The 14146-nt window shown below is 46.5% G+C and overlaps 1 protein-coding gene across 2 annotated transcripts in view; it reads left to right on the top strand.

Annotated features, from left to right (window-relative positions):
- The window catches only part of Hmt-1 (ABC transporter ATP-binding protein/permease Hmt-1), a 57567-nt gene that overhangs the window by 40360 nt on the left and 3061 nt on the right, over positions 1–14146 (top strand). For both annotated transcript variants that reach the window (XM_089546142.1, XM_089546143.1), the window contains exons 15-20: positions 143–200; positions 934–1038; positions 3696–3769; positions 5765–5978; positions 7523–7617; positions 13299–13367. In XM_089546142.1, coding sequence (XP_089402268.1) covers positions 143–200; positions 934–1038; positions 3696–3769; positions 5765–5978; positions 7523–7617; positions 13299–13367 — 615 coding nt within the window. The remainder of the gene's footprint in view (positions 1–142; positions 201–933; positions 1039–3695; positions 3770–5764; positions 5979–7522; positions 7618–13298; positions 13368–14146) is intronic.

Genomic DNA, 14146 nt, shown 5'->3' with positions numbered 1-14146 from the left:
TAATGAGAGCAAATCACGCTCTGAGACTGGTAATTCCCAAATATCAGCTTCAGGATGTGGCCTAATTTTCGGCAGAGTTTCAGGACCAGTGTAATTGCAGAACGCTACTGCTCTGTGCTCATGCGTGTCTTGAACCTTGCAGGCGGCCAATACTCAAGAACGTCAGCTTCGTGGTTCCCGCGGGTCGAACCGTTGCCCTGGTAAGTTGCACCCTTCCTCTTAGCAGCAGCGGGCAGTAAGGAGAAGTCTTTTTTTACTGCACTCTTCTTCTCTGCCTGTGAACCAGCGGGTCCTACCGAGGGTCCTAGCTTCAGGTTCATCGACAGCAGTTCAACAGTTCATCACCTGTGATAGGCAGAAATGAGCGTGCACTGAGCTCACTGTTCTCGTCTGTGCGTTAAGCCTTTAATGCCCACATTATGAAGGACTTGAAGGAAAAATTACCTCCTCAATATGTTAACTATATATTACCACATTCGAAAGCCATGATTAAAACTTTGTTAGTGCCCCTAAAATTTCTGAAATCAGCATGTTGCCGTTTGGCAACAGTCAGCATTTGTTCCATTTTCCGCAGCTAGTCAGAGCTGTTTGCAAGGCCAAATCAAAGTCTCGAAGCAACTCAAAGGCCCAGAGACAGTGAGCAACTGTATGAATTGCTTGCTGTTGATCACAGTTGTCAGCGTTTCCAGAATCTTGGTAGATATGGTTGGTATTGATGATTGAGATAGTACAGGGCAGGTAGTTGTGTTGAAAATTTTGCATCATTTCCAATACATTCATGAAGGAGTTGGCACTTTTGCCAACGTTTCCTCCGGTGGTTTATGCAAAGAGAACAAGAGGAAGATGAGCAGCGTCCTTACATTTCACGTGTCATCTTCTTCGATGCATTGTGGTTTGGGTGACTACGTGTCCATGTGCTGTTGTCCCTCCCAGGTGGGCCCATCAGGTGCGGGCAAGAGCACCATCGTGCGGCTGCTGTTCCGGCTGTACGACGTCCAGGAGGGGAGCATCACCATCGACGACCAGGACGTCAGTCGGGTCAGTGGCCGCACGTCCTGTCCGAGTGGAAACGCTCGAGCCCAATGTGTGTCACTCCAGCAGTGTAGCCAACACCCTGTCGGCAGCATTTGAATGAGTCAGGCCACCTATCCACTCCCTCTTGCCTTTTTAAAAATGAACCCTTTCTCCAAGCCCCTCATACGATGTCCAAATTTATGCTTGTCTGGGAGGCACAGAGCTCTAGTACCATGCTACGAAGTAGTGGGGATGAGGCAGTATTAACAGGTTTAAAAAAAAATGTAATACTACTGCTGCTGTGAGCTCTTGTCAAAAGTTTTTGGTGGGCCATCTCTCTGTTGGCTTAAATCTAGTGGCGTCAATAAGGCCCACAAGACCCATAGTAAGACCCTTTATTTTCTTTTCTACTATCAGCCGACATTTTTGGCATGTTTTTTTGCAAGGATAACACAAGAGCGCCGAATGTAAACAGTAGACATTCATTCAAAGTGTAGATAACTTGCAAAATCAATATTGAAATATTCAATATTCAATATTGAATATTGAAATTTTCTGACACGAATTGAATACAAATATGAAGAAAAAAATGGCTTCGAATATTGAATCAAATATCCAACGTCTTTTGCGGATGAAAAAAGTATTTCGGAAAAATATTTCGGAACAGGTAAGTGCTGTTGCCTTTTTATTTATTAATTAATTTATTTATTTATATCTTTGCAACTGAAATAAGCAAAGCTAGAGTGACTCAGCAGCGTATAGAAAAGCTGTGCACAGAAATGTGTACTACTTGATTAGACAGCATAACAGTATGCAACCTGTAATGTGGTCGTGTGTAATGAATCCATGAAATGACACCTGACTGGCAACTAGATATAACGTGGTGCCTTGTGCCTAACGTTTTTAATTTGGATTTCAAGGGACCAGAAGAAATGCCTGAATTATCCGAAAGTCGATTTTTGAAACTGCCTACGCTCCTAAAAAAAACAGAAGTGCCAAGAATGTGGAAAAGCCTTATGAGCAGGCTCCATCGCACAAACGCCGAAAAGCCCGTGACCAGCTCACAGTTTCAGCGTGCTGGGAGAACAACACAGACATAAGTGAGAAGCACGCTCGTTGGCATTGAAACAGCGAGACTGCTTTTAAAAAAGAAAACGAAGTCGCCAGCGATGTGCCACTCAGCATCTGAAACCGGCGCAGAGCTGGGTTCTGATGACTGGAAAATTTGCTGGCCAGCAGCTGCCGTCACCATGGGCTAGCGGTGAAGCTCAGAAACCAAAACAACACGGACAGACTATTTTTGGCCTAACCATAGGAACCCTCCAATCGTCATCGCACAATGCACCATGCGACAGGCAAGATTTTTGCACGATCGCTTGCCTTGCTGTGATGTGTCGACTCGCCCCTTCGGGAGCCTCGGGCAAAGTTCCGCAAAAGCCCTTCCCACTTATCATGGTTGACCAAAACGAGATGGTGGATCTCACACTAGCAGAGTTATGAAGGCGATAAGACGAATGCCATGGGTGTAGGCGTTAAGTACATAACATGTTATGGAAGGATCAAAGGCAAACAGCACACTCTCTCATTGTGATTGTTTGAAACGGGTGGTGGCCTATCTTGTTCACTTTTTGTGGCCTATGTGGGAAAGCCCACTTGTGGAATTTCGTACAAGGTTAAGCATCAGTTCACACGATAAACGCCGCAGAAGGAAGTGAAGAGGACACATTTGTATTGTTTTCGTGGCACTTTAAACTCAATCATCAGTTAATTTACATAGATATTCTGGTTTGCCTCGGGTAGATTTATGAAAGTTGACATGATACACGATCGCTGGTGAATATTTGAAAATTCTCGAATATTCAGAAATTCTTGAATATCAATTTCTCGAATACGAATATGAAATGAATATCAAACAAATTTGATTTCTATTCGAAATTTCAAATATTCGCACACCCTCGGAAATCAGTTAAATAAAACATGCACTGAAAATTCATAGATAATTGTACTCCGATTTGAGTAATGCCTCACAGTTCACAGTCTGTACTTGTATTCTCACTCAGTTGGTATGCTCTGTAAAAAGTAATGTTCATTTTGTTCAATGAAGTAAAATGACACAAAAGACAAGGGCGAGTGCTGGAAACAGGATAGAGGGGTGCGCCATTTTATGTGTCGATATAGTGAGTCAACTAGTCTAAATAAAACTTCAAACACGGCCCCGCCACGGTGGCTCAGTGGTTACGGCACTCGGCTGCTGGCCTGAAAGACGCGGTTTCGATCTCGGCCGCGGCGGCTGAATTTCGATGAAGGCGAAATTCTAGAGGCCCGTGTGCTGTGCGATGTCAGTGCACGTTAAAGAACCCCAGGTGGTCGAAATTTCTGGAGCCCTTCACTACCGGCATCCCTCATAGCCTTAGTCGCTTTGGGACGTTAAACCCCAATAAACTAAACTAAATCTTCAGACAGGTTCATTTTGGGCTTCTGCTGCAAAAACAAGGAGGTTCAATACTGCCCCCCAGACCTTCATCACTTTAACAGCTTGCACAGATGCCTTCAAGAGAACCGTACTGCATGACTTCATGTAACTGCTCTGCGTGGCATAGTTTTTGTGTTTGTAGTTTTTCTCCCCCTCCTCTCTGTGATGCCTTGAGGTGAGTTTTGCCGCATTCTCACCGTGCGTGCAGGTAAAGCAGAAGTCCCTGCGCCAGGTGATTGGTGTGGTGCCCCAAGACACGGTGCTCTTCAACAACACCATCAGGTGAGCCATGCAGCAGAAGCATCCCGCATTTCATATTTGACAGCCAGGTTATTGGCAGGAATCTCTTTGCCTGCGTGCAGCTTGAAGTTCAAACAAAGAAAATGATGGGAAATATACTGCACTTCATGGGAGCTCATAAATAGAAATTAATTCCCGCACTCTTTGCTGCACCCTGCAACGCAGGTGAACAGTGACAGTTTGCATATTCCCTGTCCTTATGTCTTAGGTTCCCTGTGTGATGTGAAGGATTGATGTGCCTGCATTTATCAGATACCTTTACATTTGGTACAGTGAATGCCATTAATTCAGCTTTCATGGGACCAGCGAAAATGTCTGAATTGACCGAATGTCGAATTATTGCGGAAAAAAATAACATGACAAAATGTCTTGTATGAGCAAGCTTTTATTTCTTGAAAATTCTTCAAGCATTGACTGCTTCACATGATGAATCTGCATGGCAGCAGCTATTTTTCACTGTTCCACCAAATGGTGCAGTGCACATCTGCTATCAGTGGGACCAAAACATGTGTCCTCTAGGACACTCGGTGCATCAGTAGCCTGTCCCCCCGTGTTCCAGCACACATGCACACTCCATGTTCCAGCACACATGCACACTCCATGTTCCAGCACACATGCACACTCCACAATAAAGAACACTGCATATGCGGACAGGACATGGTGTAAAATGGTGACAGGCTCTGTAGCAACACAAACAACGCTGACAGCATGGTCTGTGGGTGCATGCAACAAAAACAGAAAGGATAATGGTGCAGTGCACAGCACTGAGCAAAAAAATAATATCCCATCGTACCTTGTCACCTGGTGATCATAACCATGAGTGTGGAGCCTTTGCATTTCATCTGGACACCAGCTTCACTCTTCAAAGACTTCCGAGTCACTCGCACGTCATCATCATCATCACCCCATCTCTGGCGCCCTGGGCACGTGCGAGCTCTGCCACCTGTCCAAATGAGCTGAAGTGCATCCAAGTTCCTCCAAAGTAACGATATAGTTTCACAACATAGAATGGTACATGTGTTTGACGGTACTGGAAGGGCTGTGCAAATTATATCAGTTTTCTGAATTAACAGGGGTCAAATTAACGAGGTTTTACTGAAGTAGGCATTTGTAAGCAGTGTTCGTCTTAACAAAATTACTGTCCTTATCATGCACTGCCACCGTCTTTCAAGCCAGAGAAGGCTTCCCTATCTTCCACACTACTGACATCCCATGAGCCTAGATAATCTGGCACTCCTCCACTAAATTGTACAGATGTCCACAAAAGCTTATGGAACATGACAGTTGCAGGAAAGCATAACTGTAGGGCTATCTAACGATGCAACCATGAAGTAAATGATGGGGCTGCGAGGAATTTTAGCTTCTTCGCGATTTTGGCATTCCAGAAACTTCTGTGGGCACTTTTACCTGTCGCTCTATCACACATTATCACAGTACTTTGGCAGGCACCCCAGCAGGAGCGTACAAAAGTGCATGCACGCTATTTCCCTTCAAATGGCACGTATGTATTCCTTTGCATCCTCATAACTAGGGAGTCTGGCACTCTGACAGAGAACACGCACGCGACTGGTACGCCATCTGATGGCAGTGCCAGCATGTGGGTGTGTTATCACTTGTATGCAATGCAAGGGATGGTCTGCGACGTACTGCGCGGCTGTGTAGCATCAGTGTTTCTTGCATGGACATGCTGTATGACCCCACCAATGGCAAGAACCACCACAGTACAGTCGTCACTGCCAAAAGCTCAGTGGAAGTGCACCAACGGACTGTAATAAGGGAGTAATTACCCCGGACCAGGACGAATTTTTCTTTGACTACGAAGTTTCTGAGGAAGCTGTATAGCTTTCCTTTGTAGCCGTATGGCTGCTCTCGGGTGGATGTCAATGAGTAAATACTCCCTTATTACAAATCTACTCCACCTAGGAGGATTCCCCTATACATTTGACCACCAGTGCGTTCTTCTTCCGTGGCGTGCAGGTACAACATTCGTTACGGGAGAGTGGACGCGACTGATGCGGAGGTTGAGGACGCGGCTCGGGCTGCCGAGCTGCATGAGCAGATCCTGGGCTTCCCCAACGGATACGACACGGTGGTTGGCGAGCGGGGTCTGAAGCTGTCGGGTGGAGAGAAGCAGCGCGTGGCCATCGCCCGCTCCATCCTCAAGGGACCCGCCATCATGCTGCTCGATGAGGTGGGATATCGAGGGCTTTTCAGTCACTCCTTACCAGCATGCACACAGGTTTGCTTCAGCGTGAACCAGAGGCTGCATTCCACAAATGTGTTCTACTCTACACCAACAGCTTTTCAGAGGGGCCTCTGAGGCCTTTTGTGGCAAACACCCATCACCCTGGTGGCTTAGTGGTTGTATAGCATTCTACCTTGGCCATGGCAGCATCTTACTGGTGCTCACCTATGGGGCAGAAACGTGGAGGCTAACAAAGAGGGTTCAGCTTAAGTTAAGAACAACGCAGCGAGCTATGGAAAGGAAAATGATAGGTGTAACATTAAGAGATCGGAAGCAGGTGGAGTGGGTGAGAGAACAAACACGGGCTAATGACACCCTAGTTGAAATCAAGAGGAAGAAGTGGGCTTGGGCAGGGCATGTAATGCAAAGGCAAGATAACCGCTGGTCCTTAAGCATAACGGAGTGGATTCCAAGAGAAAGCAAACGTAGCAGGGGGCGGCAGAAAGTTAGGTGGGCGGATGAGATTAAGAAGTTTGCGGGGATACGGGGGCCGCAACTGGCAAACGACAGGGTTAATTGGAGAGACATGGGAGAGGCCTTTGCCCTGCAGAGGGCGTAGTCAGGCTGATGATGATAATGATGGCAGCAAGATTTCAGTGGAAGCAAAACGCAAGAACACCTGTGTACCAAGGTTTTGGCACACACTGAAGAACACGAGTTGATTGAAATGAATACGGGATCCTTCTTTGTGGTGTGCCTCTTAGAAAACAGTGATTTACTGACACACAGACATCGGTCATTCAAACCTTGGGGAGGAATCAACACTGTTTATCCTTCCTCTCACCAGTGCTGGGAAGACTATTGATTCAGACTGAAAGCTGTTTGTGGTCTACTGGGCTCTTGCTGGCATTTGCCCCATTGTCTTGCGGTCACCTTGATATCATTGTTGAAACCATCACGTGATATTGTGCATTATTGACTGCTGTGTATTTCACTGCACACTCATCGAAGAGGTCATCAGGATGTGAGGGGCATCACTTGTGCAGTGGCCGAGAATGTGCTAAGCAGTCTAGGTAGCAGTCGCAGCACACTTGATGCTAGCTTCAGGATAGATTCCACTGCGGTTACATCGCAACTGGCCAAGGTACTACAAAGGCAACTAGCTCGGAACATTAGGCATGATGCATCACTGCCGTCAACCTCAAAATGCTGCTTAGTGCACGACCACTTCTGCAACAATTGCAAAAATGCAATCATCTCAGGAGGACTGGGTTCACACCATGATGCCTCGCAACTTTGTTTATTTTTTGTGTTTGGTGAGTGTCATGTGTAGCATCATTGAAAGTTTTGAAAATGCAAAGCATTATTCATTAGGCTCCAATACTGCTACTCTCTACATCAGCTGTGCAACTCATACCATGGAAAAATAGGCCTCAGGCCTATTCGAGAGGCCAAAATTTCTCAAGATGGATGACGGACTCGTTATGGGATAGATCTGGTGGTGTTCCTCATGCCAAGTGTTGTTGTGCCTTGTTTCACCTACAATGCAGGCCACGTCAGCGCTGGACACCCGGACGGAGCGCAACATTCAGGCATCCCTTGACCTGGTGTGCAAGAACAGAACAACGCTTATCGTGGCCCACAGGCGAGTACAGCACCAGCCCCCAAAAATGCGCGCTGCTAACTCCGACCACCAATGCGGCTTGGCTAATTTTTTGGCAAAGACAGTACATGTACAGTTAGCAGCAGCAGTTTATGGCATGTTGGCGGGCGCAAAAATAAATTGCTGGCGGTTTAGCACTGCTAACCACAAAATGTGCGAAATCAAGTCTTTGCAGGTGGGCAACAACAACACCATGTACCTGAAAGCACGATTGAAAGTGCTCTTCCTTTCCTTTTGTGACTTTCGCGCGGATGGAAGTTGATGATGACGGGCAGGGCACAGTGTGAGAGTATGCAGCAGTTGCATGATCAGCTGCAGCGACAGCGTAGTGCTCTTGTGCAGTGGCCAGCGAAGCTGATGTTTTCGCTCCGCTGCGGGTTCGAAACGCAGTCGTGGCAATATTTAATTAATTTTTCCAGGTTGGCCAAGGTCTCCCTCATTCAAAGCCTCGTTTATTTCCAGCCACCGCATCATGTGACTAGCCTCAAAAGCTTGACCGCACACCAGCATTTTCCAGGTTGAGGCCAACAGCGCTTAGGCGCTAAAAAAAATTGCTTTCACACCGTTATGCAAGCCAGTCACCTGAAATGCCTCCATGTATGAGGGAGCGTACAGGCGCGGACAAAAGTAAACGGAGCACGCAGTTGTCTTCGAATATTTTTCACGCATCACCTAATTGAAATTTTCAGCAGTGGTACACGCATGCTGGTTTCGGAGGTTAGTGGGCTTTCTTGTAGACAAACAACGCTTCTTCATTACCGATGGAGAAAGCGTGATTGCACTTCGAACGCAATGACGTGCTCCGTTTACTTATGGCCGCGCCTGTACATGTTTCATCTGCTGGCATCAATACTAGGTGGCTTGGTTCTGAGGATGAGCTAGAGTAAATTTGTTCCTGAGCACATATGTGCCAACAAATTTTGAAGCCAGCTGTACACTATTCAAGTAGCTGTGTGGAGAATTGTAGGTCAAAGTCGCAACATGTCTTGGCATGTGGCTGTGCCACACGATGCGACTCGAGGCAAGACCAGTCAGTCGGGGCGTGCTTTGAAATGTTGAGTATGCAGTAACATTTTTTTGCCAATCAACTTGGGTAACGCTTCAACCGAGGAGAGACGACATTCACATCGTGCTCTTTCAAACTAGGGTTGGGATTCGTAGTTGCTTGACCTGAAAATGAGCCGAAAAGGGTTCACTGAGCACCTTCAACATTTGTTTACCTCGCTAATTGAGCACATTGGTCACCTCACTTCTCAGATTGTCCCTATGTGTTACCCTGGAAGGAGCCTGAAGTATAAGTTTATGTGTGGGTTAAAATGACCAGTGAATAAATTAATACCTATATATCGTGAGATAATGGCCTCAACACTGTAGCACTATGTGAACTTGCCACAAAGCTTCTGTACCAGGGGACTGCCATTGCAGTATCATGACAGAAGCCAACAGCCACAGAAACCAAGGGGCACAGGGGATTATTTTTTTTAAATTTCTTTATTTATTTTGTGGTGTTGATCAATTTAGAATATTACTGAATGTGTTATCGCTTAAAGCTAATTGATTAGAAAAGCAGAAGAAAAAACAACCACATGCCGCCGGTGGGATCCGAACCCACGACCTCCGAATTACACGTCCGGTGCTCTACCAACTGATCTACGGCGACGGCTGTCAAACCTTCTGCTTTCGGGAGTATTCACGTTTACAAGTAACCTAACCTTGAGAGTGTTCATCAGCGCCACCCACGTTCATAAGAGGCGGACGTAGAACATCCTGAGTTACCGCAGGTGTGACGTAGAACGTCATCGAACATATTCAGTAATATTCTAAATTGATCAACAGCACAAAATAAATAAAGAAATTTAAAAAAATAATCCCCTGTGCCCCTTGGTTTCTGTGGCTGTTGGCTTCTGTCATATTTATAACGAGCCCCTCATTTCCCTTCCCTTGTTTGCTTAATTGCAGTATCATGTTTGGTGTAGCATGCATCTTAAATGGGGTGCCGTAGTCAAATGTTCTGTTTTGTTTTTCTTATCCATTACAGGGCAGCACAGTTGTGCACAGATTGTGTTACTGGCTCAATCCTATGGGAGAAATTATTAAGCATATGCTTTTGGAAGCGAATCGACTGAACCTATCGGTGTTGTTCTCAGAGTAGCTTTTTAGGGATGCTGGCCCGCTGTGCAGTTTCCACCTTGCACAGTGATCACGGCTGAGTGACTCCTCGTAAAATCTGGCAGAAGTAGCAACTGCGGTGTTTCACTCTGCAACATGGGTCATGTTTTCAATTGGAAAGTCAGAGAAGAAAGGCCAAATTGCTGTTGCAGTGTAAACTCTATGTTTGCTGCATACAGTAGACTCCCGTTAAGACGAACTCGCTTAAGATGAACCCTTGGTTAAGATGAACAGTGGTGGTCATTTGTTTGGTTTCCCATAGAGTCAATGCAAAAAAAATCTGCTTAAGATGTACACTGCACACGTGCTAATTGGTTAAGATGAACTTTCACGACCAGCCGTGCCCAAGCCATGCAGCTTTACTCGTCCATTCGAGCAGTATTTCAGCGGAAGGAAAGAAAAAAAAGCTAAAAAATTGAAAGCTTTTTTGCACCACCGACGATCCATGCGACACGGGGAGGCACAGAGACCTAACCACGTCTCCGTTGAAAGGGCGATTCTGTGAAAGCAGAACTGTCGCTGCTCCTCCCCTGTGAGGGCACTGAAGGATTTCTTGGAAGGTTAAGTGATATGCACAAGCTTGTAGCAAGCAGACGATTTTCTCAACAGACACAAAAAAAAATAACAGACTGGGCAACACTCAACGGTGCCTGATGCACTGCACTAGTAGTGCAATAAATGCTTATGTTGCAATTATTTTTTCCTAAAAGACTATTTCATGGCTTTGTTCACATATACGAAGTATTTGGACACACACTGCATGCTCGAACATCATTTTAAGAAGCACTCCTAATTAGTAGGGGTGTGCGAATATTCGATAATTTCGAATATTCGATCGAATAGCACGGTATTCGATATTCGCTTCGAACCGAATTCTCGGTATTCGAAATTTCGAAGTATTCGCCTCGCGCGAATAGTGTTTCTGGGGCGCTTGCCCGCTTGCTTTATGTGGTTTCAGTTCCGAGTATTGCCGCATAGATGGCTTTTTTTTTATCGCGCTTTCAACGCTCGGGGGTCAGTCAATACACGAATCACAACCAGGTCGGGGTGCGAACCCAGCTATAAACGAAATAAAGGTGAGGGCGACGCGCTCTTGTGGAAGATCCTGCGTTCTGGCCGTCTCCGAGCCTCCGCACTAAGGCTGCCATAAGCCGCGTCGCTGCCACCGTGTGTGTCGAGGCAGACGCAAAGAAGGAAGAGCACAGCCATCAGTCGTGTAAGCTTCAAAACAGGAAACCTCAGTTTACTGTTGTTGTTGCGACTGAGCAAAGGATGAAAAGGAAAGCGTACGGGCCTGCCGACTTGGCTCTAGCCGAGCCACCACCGCTGCCACGTGCAGATAGAGGAGAGTTCAAAGATAAGAGGAAAGAAAGAAAAACGAAAAAAAAAAAAAACGCGCGTCACACGACGCAACAACCGCGTCCGCCGCGGCGGACGCTGGCTGGAAGATCAGATAAACACCGAAGCCGCGCCCGCTCCACCGCCTCTCGATTTTTTTTCCCGTTAGAGTTGCGGAAAAGATTACCAGATAGGACAGATGCGAAGATAAAGACGCAGCCCTACCGCGCTGTCGCTTCACCCAGTCAGGTGACGAATACGGAACATGAGCGACCGTTCTCGGCAGCTTTCAAGCAAGCCATCATATTACCGGCGGAGGCGCGAAAAATTCAGCGGCAGCGCGGGGACTCGATGTCGCGGAAGTGTGTACCGACTGTTGCGTAAATCAGAGAAAATCGAAAAAAAATTCTCTCGGACTAACCGCACGTTTGTTCGGGCTCAAATTTTGCACAGAGGTTGCATTTGGCGGTCAGTTTTGTTTTATACCACATTTAGGTGGGGTACTTGCCTGATTCGGTCAGAATTATTTGGAAATCCTCATTGTCTGCGGCGACGGAAAACCAGAACAGAAAGACTTCGCAGCGCTGGTAACCGTGGCGCCATCTCGCAGTCACCGGAGAAACGAGCCCTCTACTGGGGAGGGTGGCGTAGGAGGACTTGGACTCGCATCAAAGTCACGGCCATGGCCTTCTCTTGATCGCTGTACGACCGCATTTTCGGTGATGTCTCGCGCTGCTTCGCAGCAGACAGCACCAAGCAAAAATGATTTGCTCACCAATTTAGCACAGCTGGGTTTCTCCGGTTGGTACAAGATGGCGCTACAGGTACTACTGCTGAGAAGCCTTTCGGTTTTGGTTCCCCGTCGCCGCAGACGATGGGGATTTCCAAATAAATCTGACCGAATCAGGCAAGTACCCCACCTAAATGTGTTATAAAACAAAACTGACCGCCAAATGCAACCTCTGTGCGAAATTTGAGCCCAAAACAACATGCGGTTAGGCCGAGATAACTTTTTTTCGATTTTCTCTGATTTACGCAACACGCGATACTTACTTCAATGGGAAGGGCGCCTTTAGCGTGTGATAATGCTAAGCTTATTGCGCACCCATGGAGGATTACTGCCGTTAACACTCGGCATCTAGGACTGGCGTCTTTTCTTGCTATTCTGACTGCTTGCGCGTTGATGGGAACGGAACGCCGCCGTAATCAGGGCATTGAGCCATCTTCGGTGGTGTGCCGAACTCCGTCGCCGCAACTCGGGCACTCCGATACGTTGGAGGCTGAGAGCATTCTTGATGGAAGCGCGATGCTGAGTGCTGCTCGGAAGTACTACCTGGGATAATTTTGCCAGGACGCGCGAGCGGTGCGAATGACGTTTCGTTTGCGGCGCGAGTTTTGTACAGCCGTTTCCATTCTTGCTCGAGGGAATGCTAGTCTAGGAATGTAAAAGTTGTTCTTCCAGTATAAATTGCCAGTAAAAATTGTTCTTCACTCTAGGTGTTAAAATTTTGAAGTGTGGTTTTAAATAAAGCCTCAGTGCAGTGTGTAATGGCATCGTGTGTTGGGAAAATAAATGGTTTTGGAAATGCCTACTGTCACTCAGCCTCTTTTTAGTGCCAGAAGTACTATTCGAACTATTCGCTTCGAAATTATTCGAAGAAAATTGCTATTCGCTTCGAATTCGCTTCGAATCAAAAAACCACTATTCGCACACCCCTACTAATTAGATGAACTTCTGATAAGATGAACAGTCTTCATGGTCCCTTGGAGTTCGTCTTAAAGGGAGTCTACTGTATTTTCCAGTAGCCATGCGGAATCTAACCATCATTTCTCACTTCATTGAGCCTAAATTTCAGGTCCCTTGGTTATTTCTCTAACTTGATGCTTGAAATGAGGCTTGTGTAGGGTCAACTTTGTCCTCTCTTCGATGCTTATTGTGGTCACTGTTTTGTTTTGCTTGACCATTTTTTTTTTTACTTGTAAGATTAGGGTGTGGTTTTAATATTTTGTTGTTTATTTTGCCACCTTCTTGTATTGTTGCAAACCATGCGATGAACAAATGGTGTTTTTTTTTTTTTTTTCCATTGAACTGTGGCTCTCGCTTTCACTGAACAGACTGAAATGTTGATCAGCCTACATGTGTTCTGTGCACGCAGGCTATCGACGGTTGTCCATGCTGATGTGATCCTGGTGATCCAGGAAGGAGAGATTGTGGAGAGTGGCCAGTGAGTATGAGCATACGTATCCTGAGTTTAGGGAGGGCATTGTAGACTGAGACCACACTCTCTTCACCTGCTGCAGCATAGTCCTTTGTCTCCTAGTTGTTAGCCTTTGCAACCCTTCTTCAATACGCTTCAAGAGCCTTTCATGCACACTGAAACACAACCCGCAAGGGAGGGGGGGGGGGGGGGGGGGGGGGCTGCCACCATTTTTGGGTAAAGGAAATGGCAAGTCTCACATATCTCGATGGACACCTGAATGGGAAGGTGAAAGGTGGGAGTGAAAGAATAATAATTTGGACTACCCGGGTATCTTTAACATTCACTGGCATCGCACAGCACATGGGCACTGCCTCCATTGAAAACGAAACATGGCCACCATGATCAGGTGCTGTGGTCGGGTGCTGTGGTGGGGCTCGAGCCTGGGTACTCCACTGAGCCACCACCCCAATCGGAGTCTCATTTTGTGCTGAAATCGGGAAATAAAGGGCAAAAAACGGAATGAGAAGTAGCCTGCACCTGTGGAGCATCAACAGGCTTAAATCAGTCGAAAATAAAAGAACAGGGTCCAGTTAGCCAAGATTTGATTTTAGTGGAAGAAGCGGGAAAATAAAGATGGGCACGGTAACATTAGGGGCCTAAGGTAGAGTATTGGTTTTCACAGTGTTTGCAGAGGCAAGTGTGTGCGTAGCAGCTCTCTCTGGTACCTCTCCAACTGACCACATGTCGTGCTCAAAGAAGTGTAGCCAGTGGCACCGGTATTTTTAGCAGAAATGAGATGTTGG

This window comes from Amblyomma mixtum, chromosome 5 (genome assembly GCF_055824585.1).
Source record: "Amblyomma mixtum isolate Tamu chromosome 5, ASM5582458v1, whole genome shotgun sequence".
NCBI lineage: Eukaryota > Metazoa > Arthropoda > Arachnida > Ixodida > Ixodidae > Amblyomma > Amblyomma mixtum.
This window is presented reverse-complemented; position numbering and strand designations above follow the sequence as displayed.